This window comes from Bufo bufo, chromosome 7 (assembly GCF_905171765.1).
Source record: "Bufo bufo chromosome 7, aBufBuf1.1, whole genome shotgun sequence".
Classification (NCBI taxonomy): domain Eukaryota; kingdom Metazoa; phylum Chordata; class Amphibia; order Anura; family Bufonidae; genus Bufo; species Bufo bufo.
The window spans coordinates 2,779,701-2,792,635 of NC_053395.1; the positions used below are offsets into that span (position 1 = coordinate 2,779,701).

At 49.7% G+C, this 12,935-nt stretch overlaps 1 protein-coding gene across 4 annotated transcripts in view; it reads right to left on the reverse strand.

Annotated features, from left to right (window-relative positions):
- Window positions 1-12,935, reverse strand: part of LOC121008312 — a 92,496-nt gene that overhangs the window by 41,165 nt on the left and 38,396 nt on the right. For all 4 annotated transcript variants that reach the window (XM_040440767.1, XM_040440764.1, XM_040440765.1 and 1 more), the window contains exon 3: window positions 12,286-12,385. In XM_040440767.1, the coding sequence (XP_040296701.1) occupies window positions 12,286-12,385 (100 nt within the window). The remainder of the gene's footprint in view (window positions 1-12,285; window positions 12,386-12,935) is intronic.

A 12,935-nucleotide genomic window follows, 5' to 3' on the forward strand; every position in this document is an offset into this window, starting at 1 on the left:
CTATACATGGAACAGACGGGATCAGAAGCAGTTACACTGCCAGGCTATACATGGAGCAGACAGGATCAGAAGCAGTTACACTGCCAGGCTAGACATGGAGCAGACAGGATCAGAAGCAGTTACACTGCCAGGCTATACATGGAGCAGACGGGATCAGAAGCCGTTACACTGCCAGGCTATACATGGAGCAGACAGGATCAGAAGCAGTTACACTGCCAGGCTATACATGGAACAGACGGGATCAGAAGCAGTTACACTGCCAGGTTATACATGGTACAGTCAGGATCAGAAGCAGTTACACTGCCAGGCTATACATGGAGCAGACAGGATCAGAAGCAGTTACACTGCCAGGCTATACATGGGACAGACGGGATCAGAAGCAGTTACACTGCCAGGCTATACATGGGACAGACAGAATCAGAAACAGTTACACTGCCAGGCTATACATGGAACAGACGGGATCAGAAGCAGTTACACTGCCAGGCTAGACATGGGACAGACGGGATCAGAAGCAGTTACACTGCCAGGCTATACATGGAGCAGACAGGATCAGAAGCAGTTACACTGCCAGGCTATACATGGAACAGACAGGATCAGAAGCAGTTACACTGCCAGGCTATACATGGGACAGACAGGATCAGAAGCAGTTACACTGCCAGGCTATACATGGAGCAGACAGGATCAGAAGCAGTTACACTGCCAGGCTATACATGGAACAGACAGGATCAGAAGCAGTTACACTGCCAGGCTATACATGGAGCAGACAGGATCAGAAGCAGTTACACTGCCAGGCTATACATGGAGCAGACAGGATCAGAAGCAGTTACACTGCCAGGCTATACATGGAACAGACGGGATCAGAAGCAGTTACACTGCCAGGCTATACATGGAACAGACGGATCAGAAGCAGTTACACTGCCAGGCTATACATGGAACAGACGGGATCAGAAGCAGTTACACTGCCAGGCTATACATGGAACAGACGGGATCAGAAGCAGTTACACTGCCAGGCTATACATGGGACAGACAGGATCAGAAGCAGTTACACTGCCAGGCTATACATGGAGCAGACAGGATCAGAAGCAGTTACACTGCCAGGCTATACATGGAACAGACAGGATCAGAAGCAGTTACACTGCCAGGCTATACATGGAGCAGACAGGATCAGAAGCAGTGGAGCACTGCCAGGCTATACATGGAACAGACAGGATCAGAAGCAGTTACACTGCCAGGCTATACATGGAGCAGACAGGATCAGAAGCAGTTACACTGCCAGGCTATACATGGAGCAGACAGGATCAGAAGCAGTTACACTGCCAGGCTATACATGGAACAGACAGGATCAGAAGCAGTTACACTGCCAGGCTATACATGGAGCAGACGGGATCAGAAGCAGTTACACTGCCAGGCTATACATGGAACAGACAGGATCACTGCCAGGCTATACATGGAGCAGACAGGATCAGAAGCAGTTACACTGCCAGGCTATACATGGAACAGACGGGATCAGAAGCAGTTACACTGCCAGGCTATACATGGAGCAGACAGGATCAGAAGCAGTTACACTGCCAGGCTATACATGGAACAGACGGGATCAGAAGCAGTTACACTGCCAGGCTATACATGGAACAGACAGGATCAGAAGCAGTGACACTGCCAGGCTATACATGGAACAGACAGGATCAGAAGCAGTTACACTGCCAGGCTATACATGGAACAGACAGGATCAGAAGCAGTTACACTGCCAGGCTATACATGGAACAGACAGGATCAGAAGCAGTTACACTGCCAGGCTATACATGGAACAGACGGGATCAGAAGCAGTTACACTGCCAGGCTATACATGGAACAGACAGGATCAGAAGCAGTTACACTGCCAGGCTATACATGGAACAGACGGGATCAGAAGCAGTTACACTGCCAGGCTATACATGGAACAGACGGGATCAGAAGCAGTTACACTGCCAGGCTATACATGGAGCAGACAGGATCAGAAGCAGTTACACTGCCAGGCTATACATGGGACAGACAGGATCAGAAGCAGTTACACTGCCAGGCTATACATGGAACAGACGGGATCAGAAGCAGTTACACTGCCAGGCTAGACATGGAGCAGACGGATCAGAAGCAGTGAGCACTGCCAGGCTATACATGGAGCAGACAGGATCAGAAGCAGTTACACTGCCAGGCTATACATGGAGCAGACAGGATCAGAAGCAGTTACACTGCCAGGCTATACATGGAACAGACGGGATCAGAAGCAGTTACACTGCCAGGCTATACATGGAACAGACGGGATCAGAAGCAGTTACACTGCCAGGCTATACATGGAACAGACAGGATCAGAAGCAGTTACACTGCCAGGCTAGACATGGAACAGACGGGATCAGAAGCAGTTACACTGCCAGGCTATACATGGAACAGACGGGATCAGAAGCAGTTACACTGCCAGGCTATACATGGAGCAGACAGGATCAGAAGCAGTTACACTGCCAGGCTATACATGGGACAGACAGGATCAGAAGCAGTTACACTGCCAGGCTATACATGGAACAGACGGGATCAGAAGCAGTTACACTGCCAGGCTAGACATGGGACAGACGGGATCAGAAGCAGTTACACTGCCAGGCTATACATGGAGCAGACAGGATCAGAAGCAGTTACACTGCCAGGCTATACATGGAACAGACAGGATCAGAAGCAGTTACACTGCCAGGCTATACATGGAACAGACGGGATCAGAAGCAGTTACACTGCCAGGCTAGACATGGGACAGACGGGATCAGAAGCAGTGGAGCACTGCCAGGCTATACATGGAACAGACGGGATCAGAAGCAGTTACACTGCCAGGCTATACATGGAGCAGACGGGATCAGAAGCAGTTACACTGCCAGGCTATACATGGGACAGACGGGATCAGAAGCAGTGGAGCACTGCCAGGCTATACATGGAACAGACAGGATCAGAAGCAGTTACACTGCCAGGCGATACATGGAACAGACAGGATCAGAAGCAGTTACACTGCCAGGCTAGACATGATCAGAAGCAGTTACACTGCCAGGCTAGACATGGAACAGACGGGATCAGAAGCAGTTACACTGCCAGGCTATACATGGAACAGTCAGGATCAGAGGCAGTTACACTGCCAGGCTATACATGGGACAGACGGGATCAGAAGCAGTGGAGCACTGCCAGGCTATACATGGAACAGACAGGATCAGAAGCAGTTACACTGCCAGGCTATACATGGAACAGACAGGATCAGAAGCAGTTACACTGCCAGGCTATACATGGAACAGACAGGATCAGAAGCAGTAGAGCACTGCCAGGCTATACATGGAACAGACGGGATCAGAAGCAGTTACACTGCCAGGCTATACATGGAGCAGACAGGATCAGAAGCAGTGGAGCACTGCCAGGCTATACATGGAGCAGACAGGATCAGAAGCAGTTACACTGCCAGGCTATACATGGAGCAGACAGGATCAGAAGCAGTTACACTGCCAGGCTATACATGGAGCAGACAGGATCAGAAGCAGTTACACTGCCAGGCTATACATGGAACAGACGGGATCAGAAGCAGTTACACTGCCAGGTTATACATGGAACAGACAGGATCAGAAGCAGTTACACTGCCAGGCTAGACATGGAACAGACGGGATCAGAAGCAGTTACACTGCCAGGCTATACATGGAACAGACGGGATCAGAAGCAGTTACACTGCCAGGCTATACATGGAGCAGACAGGATCAGAAGCAGTTACACTGCCAGGCTATACATGGGACAGACAGAATCAGAAACAGTTACACTGCCAGGCTATACATGGAACAGACGGGATCAGAAGCAGTTACACTGCCAGGCTAGACATGGGACAGACGGGATCAGAAGCAGTGGAGCACTGCCAGGCTATACATGGAACAGACAGGATCAGAAGCAGTTACACTGCCAGGCTATACATGGAACAGACGGGATCAGAAGCAGTTACACTGCCAGGCTAGACATGGGACAGACGGGATCAGAAGCAGTGGAGCACTGCCAGGCTATACATGGAACAGACGGGATCAGAAGCAGTTACACTGCCAGGCTATACATGGAGCAGACGGGATCAGAAGCAGCTACACTGCCAGGCTATACATGGGACAGACGGGATCAGAAGCAGTGGAGCACTGCCAGGCTATACATGGAACAGACAGGATCAGAAGCAGTTACACTGCCAGGCGATACATGGAACAGACAGGATCAGAAGCAGTTACACTGCCAGGCTAGACATGGAACAGACGGGATCAGAAGCAGTTACACTGCCAGGCTATACATGGAGCAGACAGGATCAGAAGCAGTTACACTGCCAGGCTATACATGGAACAGACGGGATCAGAAGCAGTTACACTGCCAGGCTAGACATGGGACAGACAGGATCAGAAGCAGTGGAGCACTGCCAGGCTATACATGGAACAGACAGGATCAGAAGCAGTTACACTGCCAGGCTATACATGGGACAGACAGGATCAGAAGCAGTTACACTGCCAGGCTATACATGGGACAGACGGGATCAGAAGCAGTTACACTGCCAGGCTAGACATGGATCAGACAGGATCAGAAGCAGTGGAGCACTGCCAGGCTGTACATGGAACAGACAGGATCAGAAGCAGTTACACTGCCAGGCTATACATGGAGCAGACAGGATCAGAAGCAGTTACACTGCCAGGCTATACATGGATCAGACAGGATCAGAAGCAGTGGAGCACTGCCAGGCTATACATGGGACAGACGGGATCAGAAGCAGTTACACTGCCAGGCTATACATGGGACAGACAGGATCAGAAGCAGTTACACTGCCAGGCTATACATGGAACAGACGGGATCAGAAGCAGTTACACTGCCAGGCTATACATGGAACAGACAGGATCAGAAGCAGTTACACTGCCAGGCTATACATGGAACAGACGGGATCAGAAGCAGTTACACTGCCAGGCTATACATGGAGCAGACGGGATCAGAAGCAGTTACACTGCCAGGCTATACATGGGACAGACGGGATCAGAAGCAGTTACATTGCCAGGCTATACATGGAGCAGACGGGATCAGAAGCAGTTACACTGCCAGGCTATACATGGAACAGACGGGATCAGAAGCAGTTACATTGCCAGGCTATACATGGAACAGACAGGATCAGAAGCAGTTACACTGCCAGGCTATACATGGAACAGACGGGATCAGAAGCAGTTACACTGCCAGGCTATACATGGAACAGACAGGATCAGAAGCAGTTACACTGCCAGGCTATACATGGAGCAGACCGGATCAGAAGCAGTTACACTGCCAGGCTATACATGGAACAGACGGGATCAGAAGCAGTTACACTGCCAGGCTATACATGGAGCAGACGGGATCAGAAGCAGTTACACTGCCAGGCTATACATGGAACAGACGGGATCAGAAGCAGTTACACTGCCAGGCTATACATGGAACAGACGGGATCAGAAGCAGTTACACTGCCAGGTTATACATGGAACAGACAGGATCAGAAGCAGTTACACTGCCAGGCTATACATGGAACAGACAGGATCAGAAGCAGTTACACTGCCAGGCTATACATGGAACAGACGGGATCAGAAGCAGTTACACTGCCAGGCTATACATGGAACAGACGGGATCAGAAGCAGTTACACTGCCAGGCTATACATGGAGCAGACAGGATCAGAAGCAGTTACACTGCCAGGCTATACATGGAGCAGACGGGATCAGAAGCAGTTACACTGCCAGGCTATACATGGAGCAGACAGGATCAGAAGCAGTTACACTGCCAGGCTATACATGGAGCAGACGGGATCAGAAGCAGTTACACTGCCAGGCTATACATGGAGCAGACAGGATCAGAAGCAGTTACACTGCCAGGCTATACATGGAGCAGACAGGATCAGAAGCAGTTACACTGCCAGGCTATACATGGAACAGACAGGATCAGAAGCAGTTACACTGCCAGGCTAGACATGGAACAGACGGGATCAGAAGCAGTTACACTGCCAGGCTATACATGGAACAGACGGGATCAGAAGCAGTTACACTGCCAGGCTATACATGGAGCAGACAGGATCAGAAGCAGTTACACTGCCAGGCTATACATGGGACAGACAGAATCAGAAACAGTTACACTGCCAGGCTATACATGGAACAGACGGGATCAGAAGCAGTTACACTGCCTGGCTATACATGGGACAGACAGAATCAGAAACAGTTACACTGCCAGGCTATACATGGAACAGACAGAATCAGAAACAGTTACACTGCCAGGCTATACATGGGACAGACGGGATCAGAAGCAGTGGAGCACTGCCAGGCTATACATGGAACAGACAGGATCAGAAGCAGTTACACTGCCAGGCTATACATGGAACAGACGGGATCAGAAGCAGTTACACTGCCAGGCTAGACATGGGACAGACGGGATCAGAAGCAGTGGAGCACTGCCAGGCTATACATGGAACAGACGGGATCAGAAGCAGTTACACTGCCAGGCTATACATGGAGCAGACGGGATCAGAAGCAGCTACACTGCCAGGCTATACATGGGACAGACGGGATCAGAAGCAGTGGAGCACTGCCAGGCTATACATGGAACAGACAGGATCAGAAGCAGTTACACTGCCAGGCGATACATGGAACAGACAGGATCAGAAGCAGTTTCACTGCCAGGCTAGACATGGAACAGACGGGATCAGAAGCAGTTACACTGCCAGGCTATACATGGAGCAGACAGGATCAGAAGCAGTTACACTGCCAGGCTATACATGGAACAGACGGTATCAGAAGCAGTTACACTGCCAGGCTAGACATGGGACAGACGGGATCAGAAGCAGTGGAGCACTGCCAGGCTATACATGGAACAGACAGGATCAGAAGCAGTTACACTGCCAGGCTATACATGGGACAGACAGGATCAGAAGCAGTTACACTGCCAGGCTATACATGGGACAGACGGGATCAGAAGCAGTGGAGCACTGCCAGGCTATACATGGGACAGACGGGATCAGAAGCAGTTACACTGCCAGGCTATACATGGGACAGACAGGATCAGAAGCAGTTACACTGCCAGGCTATACATGGAACAGACGGGATCAGAAGCAGTTACACTGCCAGGCTATACATGGAACAGACAGGATCAGAAGCAGTTACACTGCCAGGCTATACATGGAACAGACGGGATCAGAAGCAGTTACACTGCCAGGCTATACATGGAACAGACAGGATCAGAAGCAGTGGAGCACTGCCAGGCTATACATGGAACAGACAGGATCAGAAGCAGTTACATTGCCAGGCTATACATGGAGCAGACAGGATCAGAAGCAGTTACACTGCCAGGTTATACATGGAACGGACAGGATCAGAAGCAGTTACACTGCCAGGTTATACATGGTACAGTCAGGATCAGAAGCAGTTACACTGCCAGGCTAGACATGGAGCAGACAGGATCAGAAGCAGTTACACTGCCAGGCTATACATGGAGCAGACAGGATCAGAAGCAGTTACACTGCCAGGCTATACATGGAGCAGACAGGATCAGAAGCAGTTACACTGCCAGGCTATACATGGAGCAGACAGGATCAGAAGCAGTTACACTGCCAGGCTATACATGGAACAGACAGGATCAGAAGCAGTTACACTGCCAGGCTATACATGGAGCAGACAGGATCAGAAGCAGTTACACTGCCAGGCTATACATGGAACAGACAGGATCAGAAGCAGTTACACTGCCAGGTTATACATGGAACAGACAGGATCAGAAGCAGTGGAGCACTGCCAGGCTATACATGGAACAGACGGGATCAGAAGCAGTGGAGCACTGCCAGGCTATACATGGAACAGACGGGATCAGAAGAAGTTACACTGCCAGGCTATACATGGAGCAGACAGGATCAGAAGCAGTTACATTGCCAGGCTATACATGGAACAGTCAGGATCAGAAGCAGTTACACTGCCAGGCTATACATGGAACAGACGGGATCAGAAGCAGTTACACTGCCAGGCTATACATGGAACAGACAGGATCAGAAGCAGTGGAGCACTGCCAGGCTATACATGGAACAGACGGGATCAGAAGCAGTTACACTGCCAGGCTATACATGGAACAGACAGGATCAGAAGCAGTTACACTGCCAGGCTATACATGGAGCAGACAGGATCAGAAGCAGTTACACTGCCAGGCTATACATGGGACAGACGGGATCAGAAGCAGTTACATTGCCAGGCTATACATGGAGCAGACGGGATCAGAAGCAGTTACACTGCCAGGCTATACATGGGACAGACGGGATCAGAAGCAGTTACATTGCCAGGCTATACATGGAACAGACAGGATCAGAAGCAGTTACACTGCCAGGCTATACATGGAACAGACGGGATCAGAAGCAGTTACACTGCCAGGCTATACATGGAACAGACAGGATCAGAAGCAGTTACACTGCCAGGCTATACATGGAGCAGACAGGATCAGAAGCAGTTACACTGCCAGGCTATACATGGAGCAGACAGGATCAGAAGCAGTTACACTGCCAGGCTATACATGGAACAGACGGGATCAGAAGCAGTTACACTGCCAGGCTATACATGGAGCAGACGGGATCAGAAGCAGTTACACTGCCAGGCTATACATGGAACAGACGGGATCAGAAGCAGTTACACTGCCAGGCTATACATGGAACAGACGGGATCAGAAGCAGTTACACTGCCAGGTTATACATGGAACAGACAGGATCAGAAGCAGTTACACTGCCAGGCTATACATGGAACAGACAGGATCAGAAGCAGTTACACTGCCAGGCTATACATGGAACAGACGGGATCAGAAGCAGTTACACTGCCAGGCTATACATGGAACAGACGGGATCAGAAGCAGTTACACTGCCAGGCTATACATGGAGCAGACAGGATCAGAAGCAGTTACACTGCCAGGCTATACATGGAGCAGACGGGATCTGAAGCAGTTACACTGCCAGGCTATACATGGAGCAGACAGGATCAGAAGCAGTTACACTGCCAGGCTATACATGGAGCAGACGGGATCAGAAGCAGTTACACTGCCAGGCTATACATGGAACAGACAGGATCAGAAGCAGTTACACTGCCAGGCTATACATGGAGCAGACAGGATCAGAAGCAGTTACACTGCCAGGCTATACATGGAGCAGACAGGATCAGAAGCAGTTACACTGCCAGGCTAGACATGGAGCAGACAGGATCAGAAGCAGTGGAGCACTGCCAGGCTATACATGGAGCAGACAGGATCAGAAGCAGTTACACTGCCAGGCTATACATGGAGCAGACAGGATCAGAAGCAGTTACACTGCCAGGCTATACATGGAGCAGACAGGATCAGAAGCAGTTACACTGCCAGGCTAGACATGGAGCAGACAGGATCAGAAGCAGTTACACTGCCAGGCTATACATGGAGCAGACGGGATCAGAAGCAGTTACACTGCCAGGCTATACATGGAGCAGACAGGATCAGAAGCAGTTACACTGCCAGGCTATACATGGAGCAGACAGGATCAGAAGCAGTTACACTGCCAGGCTATACATGGAACAGACAGGATCAGAAGCAGTTACACTGCCAGGCTATACATGGAGCAGACAGGATCAGAAGCAGTTACACTGCCAGGCTATACATGGAACAGACAGGATCAGAAGCAGTTACACTGCCAGGCTATACATGGGACAGACGGGATCAGAAGCAGTTACACTGCCAGGCTATACATGGGACAGACTGCTTTACCAGGCGACACCACACAGAAGGGCAGATGGCAGCAGTAAGGGGCTACACCCAGCAAGGCACAAGACAGCCTGAGCCAAGCCCCACAGCTCACAGGTAGAAATAGCTGTTAAGGAGTGCACCTGATAAGCCAGGACCAGACCAGGTATTGTAAACTCCATCAGAACCAGGAGTAACAAGAACCACAGGACACACAATCACAAGTGTCAGTTCACACCAGTCACAGAATGCTGCAGGCAGCACGCCCCAAACAACAACCAGCATTCACAGGATATCTGTAGCCAGTACGAGGTTACAGGCAGCCGCCTACACAGCAACTAGGAGTGACAGAACCGCTTACTGCATCCATACTCAGACCCTGTTCACACACAAGGCTGCAGCCATCCTGCATGGGAACACCCACAGCCAGTACACAAAGAGCCTGCAGCCAGCCTGCACTGCCACAACTGCCACAGTGAACCGCCCCGTGACACTACTACTTCTACTGCCAACACTACCACCAACATTACTACTACTCCCATCCACACTGCACTATTGCTACTACTACCATCACTAATACTACGTCTACTCCCACCCACCCTTTCCACACTGCACTGCTGCTGTTACTACTACCACCACCACCACTACTATTACTACTACCACTGCTACTGTTACTACTACTACCTGTACTACTACCACCACCAATGCTACTATTACTACTACTACCACAACTACTACAACTACTCCCGCCTGCCCTTTAAACAATCATACTGCACTGCTGCTACTACTATTACTACTACTATCACTAATACTACTACTACTACTACTCCCATACTACTACTCCCACCCACCCTTTCCACACTGCACTGCTGCTGATACTACTATTACTACCACCACCACCACTACTACTTTTACTACTACCCCTACTACTACCACCACTACTACTACTCCCATCCACCCTTTCCACATCCACACTGCACGGCTGATACTACTATTACTACTACTACCATCACTAATACTACTACTTCCACCTACCTTTTTCACACTGCACTGCTGCTGCTACTACTTTTACTACTACTACCACCACCACCACTACTACTATTACTACTACCCCTACTACTCCCATCACTACTACTCCAATCCACCCTTTCCACATCCACACTGCACTGCTGCTACTACTATTACTACTACTACCATCTCTAATACTACTACTCCCACCCACCCTTTCCACACTACACTGCTGCTACTATTACTACTTCTACCACCACTACTACTAGTATTACTCTACTACTACCACTGCTACTGTTATCACTACTACCACCACCAATACTACTATAACTACTACTACCACCACTACTACAACTACTCCCACCTGCGCTTTCCACGTCCACACTGCACTGCTGCTGCTCACAGTTAAAAGGGATAATTTTTCGGGCTTGTTCAGAACCAGCCAGTCTTTCTTCTGCTATTAACGTGTGTAAACAGGAGCAGGGATCCGACCTGTTAAGGTGTAATTATTGGAAGCTTGCTCCTAACAAGCTACTGTAACAGTGCTGCCCGCTAGAAGACTGCGCACATGTTTCAGAAATTCCTGTGTGCACAGTGCTGTTATTCCATGTCCAGGTAAAACACTTATATTCTGTGAAAAGTGGCCCCCGATAGCCCATTTGGGCGGCTTTGCTGTTCACACTGTCGAACCTTGACACTTATCTTACATTTTGGCTCCCTCCCTAACCTCCACAGGCTCCCTTCCCAGCCACGGATGTCACGCGCAGCATCGTACTCTCAGACTCTCTTTACGATCGCACTGTATTATAACACCGTTATTCGTGCGTTTCCCCCACAGCTGGGTACGTCACTCGGACATCAGTTACCACTGCTACCATTGTGTTTCATTAAATTCACGCATCTCTAGTGTGTATGTACTTTTCACATATGTGTGTAATGTGTATGTTCTCTTTGTCATGTGTACTTACAGTATTTGTGCATCATATAGCAGTACTATGTATGGTACAGTGGCACTATGTAGGAGGTATGTATGTATGGTATAGCGGCACTATGTAGGAGGTATGTATGTGTGGTATCGCGGTACTATGTAGGAGGTATGTATGTCTGGTATCGCGGTACTATGTGGGTGCTGTTCACACTGGAGCAGTAGTTCCTGTAGATTACTGCAGATGTTTTGCTCAGTTTCCCACTTCTAGATGTTCTATTGATGTTGTCACCCTTTAGTTGGGGGGGGGGGGGGGGTGCTGTACTGACAGAGATTTTGCCTCGGGTGAAGAAACGCCTGGTTACAGCTGAACGTCGCCCTGGACACGGAGGATTTCTGTCTTTCTAGGATTTTATGGAGAAGACATTGGTTCATTGTTAATAAAACCTGATATTCCTGATGGGGTCACCTGGGTGCAGCAGCTGCGGATGGTGACGTCACTGTACTGGGGAGTGTGCGCCATCTAGTGTCATCCTCAGGTAGATACGGCCACTTCTGACACCCCGCGCCCACACCTATGGGGGAACCCAGACATCACAGCTCTTACCAGCCAGATTCTCCCACTGATGTTTCCAGAGAACTCTGCAGAAGCTCGAACCCATTCTGCATCTGCGGGCAAATCCTGCAGGAGACTGGCGCACTGCATTCTGGGGAAGAAAGAGGGGAATATGAGGAGAAGTCTGCACTCACATGTAGATTGCGAGCTCTTCTGGGATAGCGCTGCCAAGCCGGTAATTTAAATAGTTTTCTATCGGCAATAATGATTGCAGATATTCCTATATTATCTGCAGCGAGATGACGGTTCACAGCACTGACTGGAGGACAGGACCCGAGAAGCGTCATCACCCTGAGCGCAGGTCCTGTCCGCCAGCAGCGAACGTTCAGGGGGCAATAGTAATTCTGGGGGGCACTTATGGGGGCATTACTATTACTGGGGGCACTAATAGGGGCATTAATATTAGTGGAGGCACTAATGGAGGCATTATTAATTCTGGGGGCACTAATTTGGCCATTATTATTACTGAGTCACTAATGGGGGCATTACTATTACTGGGGGGCACTAATGGAGGCATTATTAATTCTGGGGGGCACTAATAGAGGCATTAATATTACTAGGGGGCGCTACTGGAGGCAATAATATTACTGGAGGCACTAATGGGGGTATTTTTAATACTGGGAGCCACATCATGACATAGA